Source organism: Dasypus novemcinctus, chromosome 3, assembly GCF_030445035.2.
Source record: "Dasypus novemcinctus isolate mDasNov1 chromosome 3, mDasNov1.1.hap2, whole genome shotgun sequence".
NCBI lineage: Eukaryota > Metazoa > Chordata > Mammalia > Cingulata > Dasypodidae > Dasypus > Dasypus novemcinctus.
Window position 1 is genome coordinate 51,908,257 of NC_080675.1, and position 19,003 is coordinate 51,927,259.

At 36.9% G+C, this 19,003-nt stretch overlaps 1 protein-coding gene across 1 annotated transcript in view; it reads right to left on the reverse strand.

The window, feature by feature from the left end:
• The window catches only part of LOC131278118 (potassium channel, subfamily K, member 16-like), a 58,478-nt gene that overhangs the window by 26,311 nt on the left and 13,164 nt on the right, over positions 1–19,003 (reverse strand). The window contains exon 5 of the mRNA XM_058294935.1: positions 716–884. Coding sequence (XP_058150918.1) covers positions 716–884 — 169 coding nt within the window. The remainder of the gene's footprint in view (positions 1–715; positions 885–19,003) is intronic.

Below are 19,003 nucleotides of genomic sequence, written 5' to 3' on the forward strand. Positions count from 1 at the left end.
TTGTAGATCTTGTAAGACAAAGGAAACCACCACTGAAGTGTATAATAGTTAAATTGCTGAAAACCAAAGAAAAAGTGAAAAGTCTGAAAGCAGATAGAGAGGAGAAAATCTCCTTACAATAAAGGAGCAACATTAAGACTGACAGTAAACTTTTTATCAGAAATGGTGGAAGCCAGACACAATGGAATGGCAACTTTAAAGAACTGAAAGAAAATAACTGCCAATTTAGAACTCTCTATTCAAAATGATTTATGGAATATTTCAATCTTGATTCACAGATATTTATGGGAACACTAAATGTTTGTATGGTCCTGGTTCTATCCCTCTGCTTGTTTTCATATTTATTTTAGGGAAGAATTTGAAATACCTTTTGGAAAAGTCATGCAAAGTTCATGATATAAGATTCATCATTTGAGACTAATGTTTTTATTACACATGCCTTTTATTTATCATGTATGATCAAGTAGAAACATTTTAGTTTAAAAGGAGTTATTTGTATCTTTTGCCTTATAATCAGCGATCACTGTAGCATGAGGAGAGAGAGAAAGAGGTGGATGGGGAGGAATTATTTATATGATGACAACTTATTTAAAAGGGCTTTGACCGTCATCTTATCTCAAATAAACCTAGCATTTCTGTTTGATTCTTTATGTCATCTCCTGTTTCAATCTGTTGCTAGAATTGCTTATCTTATTTCAACATTAATAAGACTTACCTATTGTATAGTCTCCAAAACCAATAGTACTTATGGTGGTGAATGTGTAATAAATTCCTTCAACATAAGTCCAATTCTCTAATGACATGAAAACAAATGGTGGTAATACCAGAAATAAAAGTGATCCAGTCACAATGAAAAGTAATGCTTTCCATCGGTTAGCGTTTTTCTAAAATATATTAGAAAAGGGATACAAAGTTAACAGTTATATCACAAACCAGTACATTTGTACTTGATCCACTAGTTTTATTTTACTTTTAGGCTCCTGTACACTCAGTGGCTTAGAGCCCTATAAAAGGATCCTTCCTTTGGAATTATCTCATCCCCAGGAGAATGCCCAGGCTCTATCATTCTACGTCCTGTCATCCCTTCTTTTGTCATTCCTTTTCTTCTTCTTTATTCTACTTTCTGTTTCTAGACCATAATTTAAAATTAGTTCTCTTGTACTCAACACGTGAAACATTCTTCTTTTTTAAAGTTTTCCCATGCCAAGATATCAGTCTATCCTTTCTCTGGACTCTTCCCACACACCTCCAGCTCTAGCCAGGAAACTCAGAATGGATACAGCCCAAAGCCTTCCTGCTTTCATGATAATGTAAGTTAGACAACTGTTAACTGGATGCTTAGGGCTCTAATTGGCATCAATAAATATTCCATTTACTGCTTAGAGAGCCACACAAAAGAAACTACACTTACATTTCCAAACAAAACCAAGACATTCATATTATAATTTGATTTCTTATTTATTGATTTATTCTTATCAGATGATTTAAAGTCTCTGCTGATTTATTATAAAATCATCATTTATCATTTATTACTCATTCATCCAGCACTTTTTACACTTACTTCTGGCCAGTATTATATGAGATGCTAGGCAAACAAGGGAAAAGAAGACATAGCTTATGCCTTGACCAAACTTATAGTCAAATGAGGAAGACTTATTACTGATATGTAAATAAACATTTAGAAAATGTAATTATTTTTAAATAAGAAAATTATATCATTTATTTTATTTATTTTTTAGGATTAACTGCCATTTTTTAAAGATTTTTTATTTCTCTTCCCCCCACCCCAGTTGTCTGTTCTCTGTGTCTATTTGCTGTGTGTTCTTCTTTGTCTGCTTCTGTTGTCAGCAGCACAGGAATCTGTGTTTCTTTTTGTTGCATCATCTTGTTGTTTCAGCTCTCCATGTGTGCGGTGCCATTCCTGGGCAGGCTGAACTTTCTTTCTCACTGGGCAGCTCTCCTTAGGTGGTGCACTCCTTGTGTGTGGGGCTCCCCTACACAGGGGGGCACCCCTGCATGGCACGGGACTCCTGCATGGCACGGCACTCCTTGTGTGCATCAGTACTGCGCGTGGGCTGGCTCTACACAGGCCAAGGACGCCCAGGGTTTGAACCGCGAACCTCCCATGTGGTAGATGGACACCCTAACCACTGGGCCAAGTGCACTTCCCATCATTTACTTTATATGTACCAGACACTGTGCATCCTATGTAACATAATATCAGAGTCAATTTTAAAATACTATTGCATAGGGACATTTATGTTTTGCTAGTAAATTGTTTTAATGGTCACATTAGAGCCTAAGGTGTGTTGTATTTTATTTTGTGGCAGTACAATATTCTCACTTATCATACAGATTTTCCTGAACACCAGGAAAATGGGAACACCTGAGACATCTGGTTTTGGGATCAACCAAAACTGAAGGGGCCCTAATTGGGCACCCCAAATCCCTCCTAGCCAGTAGAGAGAAAATTAAAAGAAAAGGGCAGAAGCAAGTCACTGGTGAATTTTTTGTGGATTATATTTTTCTTTGGAATGAAGGAGTAATTGTGCTGAAACTTTCATTTCTCTACACGCATAATGAAAATGTTCTCATTTTGTTAACAGTCACATGCAGGAAGATTTAGCATTTTAAATTTCTGGGAATGTCTTATTTTAATTCTGCTGATACCTAGTATAGATTTCTTTTTTTTTTAGTATAGATTTTTTAAGTCTGTCTAGGGAGCTTGGATGGACGAGATTGCTGAACCTTATTTCAGAAGGAAAATAGAATGAATTGAATTTAGTCCAGTTGTGATATGGTCTTGTAATTAGATTATTGATCATCTTGATCTATTTTGAGGTTCCTGAGGACCACATCAAAGAGTCTTTGGAGTAGGGAGTTTTCTATCTTAGTTTCTAGTGTGTTTGTAGGAAAAGAGAAAGGTAGTGAAGAGATCTCTTGAAGGTATGGGCAGATTTTCCTGAAGAGGCACAGCAACCTTCCTGATTGACCACACTCTATGCCTTTATGTCCATTTAGTTAATGGAAGAAACAGCAAACACTGGAAAAGCTGGCTTCTAGAGAAATCTCAGTACTGTTCTCATCCATATTTCCTTGACCATCGTGTCAAGTTTAGGAGCGTTTCTGGACTAAGAGTAGGTGTTTAGTCACTGTTTCTATGTCTTGAGAGTTTCTCTCTCTTCAGACTATTTTCTCCCACAAAGCCAGAAGGATTTTGTATTGATCTAGGACTGACCTGAGAAGTCCTAGCCGTCTACTCAGTATTAAGGCAAACACTATTTTCTCTTCTGGGCTTGCCCTTCCCTAACAGGAACTTTCCTAAACTGCCCCTTTCCTCTCATCATTGCTGTACATAAAAGTGGGTACAGGGGAAAGGATAACAAAGAAGCCATTCAAGCTTTACTAAAGATCTTTTATGGTCCTTCCTTGGTCACCATGGGATTCCATACCTCAAAATTATAAAGGGCACTTTTTCATGGCCTTTCCCCAGCTTCATAGATTTTTCTGAGTTATCATGGTATGGGCAATGGGCAAGATTCTGCAGGCATGCTTATTTTATTCAAATGTTTATTATGTATTTGCCCTAAGCTCAACGCAGTGCATAGTACTTTTTAATTCTACATTCATGAGAGATACTTTCGTGTCTGAAAGGCATAAATAGTATCTGTTCAGAATAAAGGTTGGTGTATTAGTTTCCAGGAACTGCTATAACAGAGTATTACAGGCTGGGTTGTTTAAAACAACAGAAATTTATCCTTTCACAGTTCTGGAAGCTAGAAGTCCAAAATCGAGGTGTCAGTAGGGCCATGCTCCCTCTGAAGCCTGGAAGAGAATCCTTCCTTGCCTCTTCTAGCTTCTGATGTTTGCTGACAATCATTGACATTCCTTGGCTTTTGATGCATCATTCCAATTACTGCCACTGTCTTTGCATGGTTGTCTTCTTTCTAGTGTCATCTGTCTGTGCTCAAATTTCCCTTCTCATATAAGGACACCATTCATATTGGATTAGGGCCCACCTGATTCATTTTGGCCTCATCTTATCTAATCACATCTTTAAAAACCCTGTTTCCAAATATGATCACATTAACAGGCACAGAAAGTTAGGACTTGAACATATCTTTTTGGGGGGAAATAATTAAATCCATAACAAGTAGAACGCAGAGAGGCATGTGGGGATAGACCCAGACTTTGATAATAAAGATCCCTACTCCATCACCATTCCATTCTATGAAGTGCGGATAGTAATAGCTTCCTGACCTTCTTTACAGGGTTGCCATGAGGACCAAATGACAATGTTGCAAATCTGCATTACAAATTATAAATAACTAAACAAATATTTATGACTTTTAAAGAAACTATTGAGACTCTTCTCTAAAAGAAAGACAAATGCCTGTATTTGCTGAGAACTAATCATTCAACCCCAAGAGTTTCAAAATTTATAGTTAGTTTCTTTATCTCATTGTGCCCATCTCCCCATTTATGAATTTGAATTACAACAAATCATTTTTTACATATTAACTCTCACAATGAATAAAAGTTTCTGCAGGCAGGGAGTTATTACAATTGGGAATGAGACAGTAAACAAAATTATAAGACAAAATCCCTGCCCTCTAGCTGGGGACATAAAACTCATAAACCATAATATATAACTAACAATAAAAAGATTCCACTAATTGTTGAATGCTGAAGACAAAAAGAAATTCACATTCACAAATAATAACAAAGATTTGCTGGACATCTTTAAAGGATAAAATGACTAGAAGTTTATGTAATACATGTAGCTTTTTTCTTTTTAAAATGTTTGAATAACAGGATAAATCCACTTTAACTAATTAAAGTTATCTTTAAATGTTTGTGAATGAGTAGAAATGAATTGATATACCTGGCAGCATTTTCTGCTGGCTGCTAGACAGCTAGCCACACAGAGGTTCTTCTGAAAGACTCTATTCAAAGCTGTTAGAGCAAATACCACTGCTTTTTCCTTTCCCCTGCACCTGGAGCTTTGACCAAAACTGCCAGCAGCTGAAGCTGTGGCAGCAGCAAAGGAATGGGGCAAAAAAAGATCAGTCCTCATGTGCTGGGGTTCTGGGTATCTAGGAAGGAGCTGGCCAAAGGGTTCAGAAAAAGTAATGTCTTCCTAAAATAGGGCCAATTCCTTGGACTAGGAAAATCAACCTCTAATCTGCATCCCTAGCAGAGTGCTTGCATAGAAGGTGACTGAGGAACAGGCTGTGCTGAATGCTCACTCAGATGGAATCTCTGGGGATCTCTCAGCCTGAAGGAGACACACAGACAGGCTAACCACCCATAGGAAAAAAAATGTGTAAATGGTTTGTTTAAATTATTAAAATAATATGATTTGATGTATTACGATTGGGGATGCGTTACAAATAATAACTTAGACATGATAAGTAAATTAGGAAATCAATATAATGAAATATAATTAATCCATTAAATTAATTAGGTAGTGCTATATAAAATGCTATCATAGGAAGGTAATCATGGTAAATTTGAAGTTAAAGAGATATTATTAGTTAATGTTTATTTTTAAAAATTCTGTGTACACATGTTTGTATATGCATAGAGAACATTCTGGAAAGATATACAATGAACTTTTTCTTAGCTTAATGAGTTGTTATAAGGTTTTATAATATAAGTCAGACTGTCCTTCATGTTCCTCATCCCTCTATTGCTCCAAAAGTAACCACTATACTGACTCATAGAAATCACATCCTCATATTTCTTTGTGACAGTGGTTCTCAAAGCGGGTTCTGCAACCCATTGGAATCCTCAAGACCTCTCTGGGAATCTGTAGATCAAAGCTATGTTTATAATAATACTAAGACATTATTTGCCTCTTTACAGTGTTGGTATTTGCTCTGATGGTGCAAAATAAATTATGGGCAAAACTGTTGTCACCTTCACAGAATCCGGCAAATTATAGCTGACTGTACTAGCAGTCTTTTTGTTCTTTTGCTTTTGAAATACTGTCTTTTTCTTAGAGAAGTGGTGAGTTTTAAAAGCAATCACAGATAAAATACAGGATTCCCATATACTACCCCTTCACCAACACCTTGCATTGATGTGGAACATTTTTTACTTTTGATAACAGAACTTTTTATTATACAATTCTACTATATTTTAAACAGTAGTTGCCTTTGTTACAATTGATGAAAGATAATTAAAATAATTCTATAGACTGTCCATTAATTACATTAGGTGTATGATTTCCCATATATTACCCTATTATTACCACCTTGTGTTAGTATCATATACTTGTTATAATTCACAAAGGAACATTCTTATACTTGTACTATTTACTATCGTCTATCATCTCCAGCAGGCTTCACTGTGTTGTACAGTCTTATGTATTATCTTTTAATTTTTATTCTAGTAATATATACATCCGTAAGTTTTCTCTTTTGACCACATTCACCTGTAGTTCAGTGCTGCTGTACACGCCCAAAATAATGTGCTACCATCACCCCCATCCACTTCCAAAACTTTACCATCAGCTTAAACAGAAAATCTGTACAAGTTAAGCATCAACTCCCCATTCTTCAACCCCAATCTATCTCCTGGTAAACTATATTGTAGATAATGACTCTATGCCTTGCTTGTTCTAATTGTATTAAATCAGTGAGATCATGCAATATTTGTCCTTTTGTGCCTGGCTTATTTCACTCAGCGTAGTCCACAAGATTCAGCCATGTTGTCACATACAACAGAACTTCATTCATTTTTACAGCTAAATAATATTCCATCAAGTATAAACCACATTTTGTCTATCCATTCATCAGTTGATAGACATGAATTGCCTCCATATTTTGGCAATTATAAATGATGCTTCTATGAACATTGGTGTGTAAATATCTGTTCAAGTTCATAATTTCAATTCTTGTGGGTTTATGCCTAGCAGAGAGATTGCTGGATCATATAGTAATTCTATACTTAGCTTCCTGAGGAATTGCCAAAATGCCTTCCGCAATGGCTGCACCATTTTACATTCTCACCAGCAAAGAATGAGTGTTACTATTTCTCCATATCCTCTCCAACACTAACAGTTTTCATTTTTTTTAACAGAGGCCATTCTAGGAGGTGTGAAATAGTATCTCATTGTGGTTTAGATTTGCATTTCCCTAATAGCTACTGATGTTGAATATATTTTCACATGTTTTAGCCATTTATATTTCCTCTTTGGAGAAACGTCTATTCTAGTCTTTTGGCCCATTTTTAATTGGGCTGTTTGCCTTTTTATTGTTGAGTTGTAGGATTTCTTTATATATCTTAGATATTAAATCCATATCAGATATGTGGTTTCCAAATATTTTCTCCCATGTTTAGGTTGTCTTTTCACTTTCATGACATAGTCCTTTGATGTACAAAAGTTTTTAACATTGAGGACTTCCCATTTATATATTTTTTTCATTGGTTGCTTGTTTTTTTTGTTGTAAAGTCTAAGAAACCATTACCTACCATAAGATCTTGAAGTTGCTTCCCTACATTTTCCTCTAAGAGTTTTATAGTCCTGGTTCTTATATTCAGGTCTTTGATCCATTTTGAGTTAATTTTTGTATATGGTGTGTGATGGGGTCCTCTTTCATTCTTTTGTATATGAATATCTAGTTATCCCAGCACTATTTAAGGGTATTTTTTTCCCAATTGAGTGGACTTGGTATCCTTGGCAAAAATTAATTGGCCACAGATGTGAGGGTCTATTTTTGCACTCTCAGTTCAACTCCATTGGTCAATATATTTATCCTTGTGCCAACACCATGCTGTTTAGACCACTGTACTTTGTAATATGCTTTAAAGCCAGGAAGTGTGGGTCCTCCAATTTCATTGCTCCTTTTCAAGAGTGTTTTGGCTTTTTTGAAGACGCTTAGCCATATAAACTCACTTGTCTTTGCCATTTCCCCATTTTATTCAAGGTCCAAAAGCAGTTTTTAACACATGATCCTATGTGTAGGCTGAGATATTCTGCTGGTCTGAGTTGGCACGTTTATTCAAGGTCTTTTTCTACTTACATCACTGGCGGGTGCTTGGTAGCAATCTGTTGGTGCCAGGGAGGCTCATCCCTGGGAGTCATGTCCCATGCTGGGGGGAAGAAAATGCATTTATATGCTGCATTTGGCTTAGAGAGTGGTCACATTTGAGCAACATGGAGGCTGTCAGGAGGAAACTCTTAGGCACTCTGCAGCTCTAGGCCTAGTTCATTTTTCAGGCACACAGGCTCATAAACATAGTCATCAGTATCAAGGGCTCATTGTTGGACCATCCTTCTGTGTAAGTCTTTGCTGTTGCACTTGGGGGATTGTTGCTGTTCTACTGGGGAATGTGATAGAGCTCCCCTTGCTAGAAACTCAGCACTCCCTCAGCTGTTGTTTGTAATGTAGCTACTATGAAAATACCCAACATATATCCAAACATTTTTATGTACCCTATTACATGCCCTGGAGAAATCCCTCTCAATCATGTGCCCCCCATCAATAACACCCCACACCAGTGTTCCTCCCCTACCATAGTTGAACCTCTATGTGGTCCAAAACTTCTTCAAAAATGAAGCCTAATATATTGTCAAATTCTATTAATAGGAAAACGAAATATAGTGATGGGTTTAAAGATTAGAAACAGAATACATACTAATTTAGAAAAACTAAAATAAAGAAGAAACAAATTGGGGCATTAAAAAATGAAAATATTATATAGCTTTGTTTTTCATGTTTTGCCTTTCATCACTGCAATAGGTGCTGCCCTGTATGTACAGTGGCAAGGCAGAGTCTTTCATTTCTTCCTCAGTGTCTACATCCTTTTTTTTCTAATTTTTAATTTGTCTTCATAGAAGTTTTAGATCACAGTAATTTGGGGCCCATTATCCTTCCAAATAAATTTGATAACTGGCTTTTCCATCTCTGCAAAGTAAGCTTTTGGGATTTTGATTGGAACTGTGTTGAATCTGTAAAACATTTTGGGTAGAATTGACATCTTAATGATATTAGTCTTCCAACCCATGAACATGCAACATTCTTCCACTTATTTAGGTCACTTTTCATTTCTTTTAGCAAAGTTCTGTAGCTTTCCATGTATAAGTGCATTACATCTTTGGTTAGATTTATTCTTAGATATTTGATTCTTTTATTTGCTATTGCAAATGGAATTTTTTCTTGACTTCCATCTCAAATTGCTCATTATAAGTGAATAGAAACACCACTGATTTTTGCATTTATCTTGTATATCACCACTTTGCTGAATTCTTTTATTACCTATAGTAGTTTTATGGTAGATTTTTGGAGACTTTCTACATTTAGGATTGTTTAATCTGCAAATAGTTAAAGTTTTACTTCTTCCTTTCCGATTTGGATAGTTTTATTTCTTTTTCTTGCCTAACTGCTCTGGCTAGTACTTCCAGCACAATGTTGAATAATAAGGGTGACAGTGGGCATCCTTGTCTTGTTCCATATTCCATATTTTACCATTAAATATGATGTTAGCTGTGGGTTTTTTTCAGATATGTCCTTTATCATATTGAGGAAATTTCCTTATATTTCTATTTTGCAAAGTGTTTTTATCAAGAGATAATGAATTAAGCCAAATGCATTTTCTTCATCAATTGATATGATCATGTGTTTTTTTTTTTCTATTTGTTTTGTTATTGTGGTGTATTATAGTAATGGATTTTCTTATATTGAACCAACTTTGTATACCTGGGATAAAATCCACTTGATCATGGTGTATAATTCTTTTATGTGATTAACAGTTTGATATGGTTATGAATTCCAAAAATAGATATTGGATTATGTTTGTAATGTGGTCTATACCTGGGCATGATTAAGTTATGATTAAGGCTTTGATTGGGCCATGTTATTAGGGCCACTTAGGAGTGGGGACTCACAGATAAAAAGCATGGCAAAAGACAGAGTTTAGGGTTTTTGATGTTGGAGTTTTGATATTGGAGTTTGATGCTGAAGTCTTAAGGTGGATCGCTGGGAAGTAAGCTTACAGAGAAGAGAGAAGCAAGCTCCAGGAAGAGAGGAACCCTGAACCCAGAGAGAAGCAAGACTCTGGAAGGGAGGAACCCAGGAAGCCTGAACTCTCACAGACGTTGGCAGCAATCTTGCTCCAACATGTGAAAATAGACTTTGGTGAGGGAAGCAATTTATGCTTCATGGCCTGGTATATGTAAGCTTTCAACCTAAATAAATAACCTTTATAAAAACAAACCAATTTCTGGAATTTTGCATCATCTCCCCTTTGGTTGACTAATACAGAATTTGGTGCCAGGAGCGGGGTAGTGTTTTTGCAACTACCAAAACACTGGAATGGTCTTATAAATGGGTAAGGGATATTTTTTTGGAGGAATTGTGAATTGCTTCATGGAAAAGGCCTAGGTTGCTTTGTAGAGACTGTTGATAGCAATATGGATGCTAAAGAGACATTTTATGATGCCTTAGAAGTAAATGACGAAACTATTTTTGGGAACTGGAGGAAAGGCAATCCGTATTTTAAATTTGCAGAGAACTTAACAAGACTAATTCCTGGTGTTTTATGGAAGGCAAAATTTGAAAATGGTGAGCCTGGGCATTTAGCTGAAGAAATTTCCAAAGTAAACCTAGAGAATGTGGTGTGGCTTCTGTTTGCAGCTTAAAGCAAAGTGCTAGATGAAAGAGATATACTGAGGACTGAACTGTCAGGCACAAAAAAACAGAAACTAATTCTGGAAATTCCAAGCCTCTGGAAATCAAGCTCCCTGAGGAAAGTGCCCAATTGGAGGACTTAACTAAACTTGGAACTTGTAAATCAGGATTGAAGATGCAGTTATCTCAGAAAGACTCATGTAATGTCTTATTGCCTGATGGCTGGGACCCCTGCTTCTGCATGCTAAGCCAACAAGGTTTTTGAGAGAACTGTGTGAACCACTGTCAGCCTGGAATAAAAGGGACATGGAAAGGAGAGATTGAGGGAGAAACAACTTCAAGAGGAAAACCATGGAAGCTGAGATCTGGAGTTAGGACATCACCTTGAACCAAGAGAGGAACCCCATCCATATATACAGAGAGGGAGAGTTTGCCCCACCAGTTGAAGAGGGTGGATGTTCCCACCTGATGTTCTGGGAGAGTTTTGCTGCCCCAGGATACAGAGAGGGTGGAGCACATTCCCCAAGGCAGTTAAGCTTAGCACCCCACAGGTCTGAGAGGACTGAATCTGCAGGTCAAAAGTTAGGGGAGGCCAGGTGGTCAACTCATTGCTCTGAGTAGGATGAGCCTGTATGCTAGAGGTTAGGGAAGGCAAGGTGGTCCACTTGTTGCTCTGAGTGGTTGAGCCTGTACACCAAAGTTTAGGGGGAATGTTGTTTTCACATCACTGTACTAGGGGGGTTAGGACTCTAACACAAAGTTTGGGTAAGGTGTGGCAATCACCCCAACACTCTTGGATGGTGAGCTCTGGAGCTTGGTTTGACACCCAGATGCTTGATGTGGGTGGAACCAAGAAAACGGCCATTGGATAAGCATCTGGAAAGGGTGTGTTCCCATAAGGCACCAAGGAAAAGAAATCATAACCTTAAGAATGACTCTCAGGCTGAAATCAAATGGAGGATCCCCTGCAGGTTTACTGAACTCATGTTTCCCTCCCAATTTCTCCTTATTGTAATGAAAACCTTTATCCTTTGTCTGTCCATTTGTGTATTGGAAACAGATAAATTGTTTTGTAAGTTTCAGAGATCTATAGCAGACAGGACTTTGCCCCAAGACAAACTGTATTTCTTTAAATTGATTGTGATATGATTTAGTGCTTGCATTGTTACTGATTTAAGGTTTTTCTAAATATTGTAATGTCTTTTTGAATTCAGAGGGTGGAGCATAGCAGTTTGATAAAGTTATGAATTTCAAAAATAGACATTAGGTTATGTTTGTATTTGGGTCTGTACCTGGGTGTGATTAAGTTATGATTAGGGCTTTGATTGGTCCACGTTATTAGGGTCACCAAGGGGTGGGAACTCACAGATAAAAGGCATGGCAAAGGGTAGAGTTGAGGGTTTTTGATGTTGGAGTTTGATGCTGAAGCCTTATGGTGGATCCCTGGGAAGTAAGCTCACAGAGAAAAAAGAGAAGCAAGCCTCAGGAAGAGAGTAACTCTGAACCCAGGAAGAATCAATCCCTGGTAAGAGAGGAACTCTGAACCCAGAGAGAAGCAAGACCCTGGAAGGGAGGAACCCAGGAAGCCTGAACCCTTGCAGACATTGGCGGCCATCTTGCTCCAACATGTGAAAATAGACTTTTGTGAGGGAAGCAACTTATGCTTCACTTCCTGGTATCTGTGAGCTCCTACCCTTAATAAAAACCAACCAATTTCTGGTATTTTGTATCAGCATCCCTTTGGCTGACTAATATATGTGATGTTGGATTAGATTTAATAGTATTTTGTTGAGAATTTTTGCATCTATATTCCTAAGAGAAATTAGTCTGTAATTTTCTTTACTTGTAGAATCTTTATCTAGTTTTGGTATAAAGGTGATGTTGGCCTCAGAGAATGAGTTAAGTAGGGTCTCTCCTCTTCAATATTTTGGAAGAGTTTGAGCAGGATTGGTATCAATTCTTGGAATGATTGGTAGAAATTCACCTGTGAAGCTATCTGGTCCTGTGTTTTTCTTTGGAAGTTTTTGATGTCTGAGTCAATCTCTTTACTTTTAAATGGTCTGTTAAGATCTTTTATTTCTTTTAGATCAGTGTACGTCATTTGTGAGTTTCTAAATTTTGTCCTTGTCATCCAGGTTGTCTAGCATGTTGGCTCGCCATTGTCCATTGTATTCCTATGATCCTTTTTATTTCTGTGGGGTCAGTAGTAATGCCCCTTTAATTTCTGATTTTATTTATTTTTGTCTTCTCTCTTTTTTTCTTTAGTCAGTCCAGCTAAGGATTTGTCTAACTTATTGATCTCAAAGAACCAACTATTGGTTTTGTTAATGCTATTTTTTAATACTCAATTTCATTTATTTCTGCTCTATTCTTTGTTATTTCTTTCTTTCTGCTTGCTTTGGGTTTTGCTGTTCTTTCTCTAGTTCCTCATTGAATATAGATAGGTCTTTGACTTTAGCTCTTCTTTTTTTATGTAAGCATTTAGAGCTATAAATTTCCCTCTCAACACTGCCTTCACTGCACTCTCTAAGTTTGGAATGTTGTTTTCTTTTTTTCATTTATCTCAAGATATTTCCTGATATACTTTGCAATTTTTCCTTGACTCACTGATTGTGTGAGAGTGTTATTTAATTTCCATATATTTGTGGATTTTCCAGTTCTCTGCCTGGTATTGATTTCCTGCTTCATTCCATTATGGTCAGGAAGGATGATGTGTAAAATTTCAACCTTTTGAAATTTATTAAACGTTGTTTTGTGACCCAACATGTGGTCTATCTTAAAAAATGTTCTATGTGCATTTGAGAAGCATGTATATCCTGCTCTTTGGGGGTATGTTGTTCTGTACATGTCTGTTAGGTCTAGTTCATTTATCATATTATTCAAGTTCTCTGTTTGCTTATTGCCCTTCTACCTAGATGTTCTATCTATTGATGAGAGTTGTGTTTTGAAGTCTCCAACTATTAGCATAAGATTGTTTATTTCTCCCTTCAGTTTTGACAGTGTTTGCCTCATGTATATTTTGGGGCACCATGGTTAGATGCATACAAATTTTGATTGTTATTTCCTCTTGGTGGATTGATTCTTTTATTAATATATACTATCCTTCTCTGTTTCTTACAAAAGCTTTTGAGTTAAAGTCTATTTTGTCTAGTATTTTTTTAATCCATCCACATATTTTAATCTGTTGTATGTGACTGAAAAACATAAACATTCTCTACCTAAATCAGGAGACAAAGTCATAACTATCACCCACTTCATCCTTATTCTAGTCCAATGCACTGACAAAAGGTGTTATTTCAATTTTTTTGTTCAACCTGCAGATGCTATCAAATGCCTGCAGATAAAGTTTTAATCACATAAAAAATTACAATTTGCTTGCCCCCAGCTCTTCTTTGATTACTATTTGCATGCAATACATTTTTCCTTCCTTTCATTTTCACCTATTTGTGTTTGGGGGCCTAAGGTGAATCTTTTGTAAACAATATGTAATTGGGCTGTGCTTTTTTATCCATTCTTCCTATCTGTTTTTTGATTTTGGAGTTCGACCAATTAACATTCAGTGGTATTACTATAAAGGCAGTCTTTACATCAGTCATTTTGTTCTTTGGCTTTTATATGTCATATCTTTTTTTCCTCTCTTTTCCTTCTGCAACCTCCTTTACTGTATAGTTGGTCTTTTACCATGTAGATGACTTATCCCTTTCTTAATTCTTTTTCAGTATATACTTTAAATGTTTTCTTTGTGGTTACCCTGGGTTTATATTATACAACCTACATCTATAACCTACTAATTTTAAAAGACACTAACAAATTCAATAGCATAAATATTCTCTGCTCCCATATCATGCTGTTTCCCCTCATATTGTTGTTTTTGTCCCACTTTAACACTTTATATTTTGCATATCTATTATCAGGAAATATGCTTTTTTTTTGTTCATTTGTATTCTGATTATTACGGACTTAAAGGAGTAGAGTTTTATATTGAGTATATAGGCCTATTGGGATTTTCATTTACTACTTTAGTTACCCTTTCTGATAACATTCATTTCTTCACACTGTTACAAGTCACTCTTTCTGTCTTCCTTTCTATCTGTAGATCTCCCTTCAGTAATTATTGTAGGGCAGATCTCTTGACAAACTCTCTGTTTCTGATTATCTGCAAATATTTTAAAGCCTCCCTCATTTTTTAAAGGAAAATTTTGCCTGATGAAGAATTTTTGGTTGACAGTATTTCTCTTTCAGTATCTTAAATGTATCATACCACTGCCTTCTCATTTTCATGGTTTCTGATGAGAAATTGGCACTTAGTCTTATTGTGGATCCCTTATATTTATTAAATCACTTTTCTCTTGCTGCTTTCAGACTTTTTATTTTTAGCATTTGATATTCTGATTAATATGTGTCCCTCTTTAGGTCTATTAGGATTTATTCTGTTGGGAGTGCACTATAGTTCTTGGACATGTGTATTTAAGTCTTTGGTAAGAACTGGGAAATTTTTGGCCATTGTTTCCTCAAATATTGTTTTTGCTCCTTTTCTCTTTTCTTCCCTCCTTGTATACCCATAATGTATATGTTTGTGAGCTTCATTCTTTCACTTAAATCCCTGTGACCCGTCCCTGCTCAATTTTTGTATTCTTTTCTTTATCTGTTCTTCTGATTGTATGATTTAGATTGTTCTGTCTTTTAACTTGATGCTTCTATTTTCTGCCTGTTCAAATGCTGTTGTATGCCTTTAATGTATTTTTAATCTCTGTTATTGTGTCTTTAATTTCTTTTATTTTTGTTTTTATACTTTCAAATTCTTCTTTATGCTCACACATCATCTTCTTAATATCCTTTAGCTTTATAGCCATGTTTTTCTTCATGTGCTTGAAATGATTTAGGAAGATTGTTTAAACTTCTTTTATTTGTTGTTCCAAAATTTCTATCTCTTCTGAAATTTTAATTTGTTCCCTTGACTGAGCCATATCTTCCTGTTTCTAAATATGACTTGCAAATTTTTACTCATGTCTGGGCAACTGATTATCTTGATGACATTACTATGCAGGTCAGTTTTTCCCTCTTTTGTACGGTTTTATTGTTGATTGTTTTTTTTTGTTGTGACTTTTCTTTGACACTTGGTCAAACTTATTCTGGACCTTTACAGTAGCTCCTGTTTAACTGTTCAGATTTTTTTCAACTCTTCTTCATGTGATTCCTGTCCTGGATATGCAGTACAATTTTTAGTATTGCCTTTTTTGTACTGTTGTTTCACCAGGAGAAAGCTTCCTTTCCTCTCTTCCTCCTCTGGGAATCTTTATCTATTCTGTTTGTTTCTGTGCAGGATTTCTCTCCAGCTCTTCTGGTTTGTTTAAATTATCACCCTCATTCAGGGCCCCCTATTTCCTACACTTTTCAGGTCTGGGACCTGTCCTGTCTTATGGCAGTTCAGTTCCTCCTCCTCTTTTTTTCCATGAGAATTTTCTGTTTCTGTTTTCTTCCCTGTTAGGATAAACTGCTCGGTGAGCCATGAGTGATAAATCAAGAAAGGTGGTTCAATCCAAAAAAGTCCATTTTCATTTTGGTGGTCCATCCAACAGATACTGGATTGAGTGCACACACCACTTGCCAACAGTTCTCCACAGTCTGTTGCTCTCCCCCTCCAGGAGTCCTTTTGTATATACACACAGCACAACTAAGCAGCTTGTCTTCCACCATGGAGTTCTGTGGACTTGGATCCCTATGCCTGGATATGTGGGATTCTAACTTGCTGCTATGAATGGCTCTATGGTCTGCGTCTGTGGCTGGCAAGATCCAGGGTCATGCAGTCTCTGGGCAACTCCCAAGTTATGCAGGACTGGATGAGAGGAATAAGCATGTCTGGAACAGAAATATCCTACCTAGTTTGGAGACTGTTTTACTTTTTTTTTATTCAGAATTTGTGGCATCCTTCTCCAGTCTCTTGAACTCCAAAGTTCTAAGCAAGTGGAATTTGTCCTTTTATTAGCTTATTCTAATGGGAGGTTTTTCTAAGGCATGTCTTATATCACTATGTTGATGAGGTCACTATCATTAATGTGTTTTTTTCCTTCATTCTGTTTATGTAGTGTATTATTAATACATTGATTTTCTCATGTTGAACCACTCTTGCATAACTGGGATAAATCCTACTTGATTGTGGTGCACAGTTCTTTTAATGTGCTGTTGGATTTTGCCTGCAAGTATTTTGTTGAAGGTTTTTGCATCTACAATCACAAGGGATATTGATCTGTAATTTTCTTTTCTTGTTGTATCTTTATCTGGCATTGGCATAAGGGTAATGTTGGTCTTGTAGGATGAATTATGGGATATTCCCTCAGCTTCAATGTTTTGGAAGAATTTGAGCAGAATTGGTGTTAATTCTTGGGATGTTTGGTAAAATTCCCCTGTGAAGACATCTGGTCCTGGCCTTTCCTTGTCGGTAACTTTTTGAATATTGATTCTATCTCTTTACTAGCCATTAGTTTGTTAAGATCTTCCATTTCTTCTTGAGTCAGTGTAGGTAGCATGTGAGATTCTAGGAATTTGTCAATATCATCTACATTATCTAATAATTTGTTGTCATACATTTTTCAAAGTATTGACCTTTCTATTCCAGTCAGAGTCAGTAGTAATGTTTCCCTTTACATTTCTGATTTTAGTCATTTGTATTCCCCATCTTTTTTTCTTCTAGTTTCATTCTACTGTGGTCAGAATAGGAACCTGGCATCATTTCAATATTTTAAAATTCATTCCAATCAGGGAAAATTGGAAGGGAAACAGTGGTCATGGTACAAATACAATTCCAAAACCCAGCAGGGAAAATTACAACAGATTTAAAAGGCTAAGCATCATCAATTGATCAATGTTTTGTCTCCAGACCTATTGGGGCAGCAGCTATGCTCTCTCCAAAATCTGGAGTGAAGTATCCATCCTCTGAACATCACAATAGTGGCCAGGCTTTCCATAAACCCTGGGTCATAGACCCCACCCTCTCCAAGTATAAGAATGGTGACCAGGCTCCCCATGAATGTCAGGACATAGGCCCATCCTCTTCAAGCATTGAGATGGTGGCTATGCTGTATACAAGTGCCTGGACATAGGCTCTACCCTCTCTAAGCATTGGGGTGACAGCACTCCTTGAACAATGGGTTAGAAGGCCCATCCTGTCCAAGCACTGGGGCAGATGACCTGCTGCTTCCAAGTTCAGTGGCAAACCTGTCCTTTCTATTTACATGGGTGAGCCCATTCTCTTGGCTTGAGGAGATCTCTTTGATCCAAACCTTGGCTTCTATGGCTCTGCCCTTGATGTAATTCTGCCTTCAATTTGTCCCTTACCTTTTCTTTAAGTCAAGGCTGGCAATGGTTCTCTGTTCATACATATTTCACAAAAAACTTGTCAGCTTTGCATATAGTTAACAGGCATCCAAACCATCAGACGAAAGGAATTTCCATAGATCCTTCCTGGATAACTGCATCTCCCATCCTGACTTTCCCTGAAATGGCTGACTGGTTCCATATTCAGTTAAAACCTCACATGAAACACTATTCTCTAGGGACTCACTTTCTGGAAGCTCAGGTTTGTCCCTGTTTCTGGTCCTAGTCTCAGAGCACATCACCTGAATAGTCTCAGAATTTTCCAAACCATAAATTTCTAGTTTCTTTGTGCACAGGAGTTCAATTATTGAGCTTATTCCTTTCCTCAGGCATTTCAATATAAGCTGCAAGGAGAAACTAGGTTGCATCTTCCACACTAGATTGGAAATTTCCTCAGCTAAATATCTATGTTCATCACTTTCAAGTTCTGCCTTCCATCTGACATCAGAACTCAATTTCTCTGCCCCTTTAAAACAAGGATCACCTTTCCTCTAGTTTCCAATATCACATTTATCATTTTTTTAAGGTATCACAGGAACTGCCTTTAAATTCCATATTTCTACCAACATGACAAATTACATATTCTCCAAGACAATACAAACGTTCTCCATGGCTTTCTCTCCTTTTTTTTTTTGCCTTCACAATTCTTCCAGCCTCTGTCCATTACTCAATTCCAAAACAATTTCAATATTTTTGGTATTTGCAATAGCAGCACCCTAACCTCCTGGTACCAAAGTCTGCCTTAGTTGCCTAGGATGCTCAAGCAAATACTAAAGGATGTTGTAAACAATGGGAATTTATTTGCACATGATTTTGAGGCTATAAAAAGTCCAGATCAAGGGATCATCAAGATAATTCTTTCTTCCCAAAGGCTGGCATTTTGGGGCTGGCTGCTGGTGATCCTAGGCCCTAGACTTCTCCATCACATGATGGCCTATCCTGGCCTCTCCTTTCTCTTCTGGGTTCCACTGTCAGCTTCTGGCTTTCTCTTT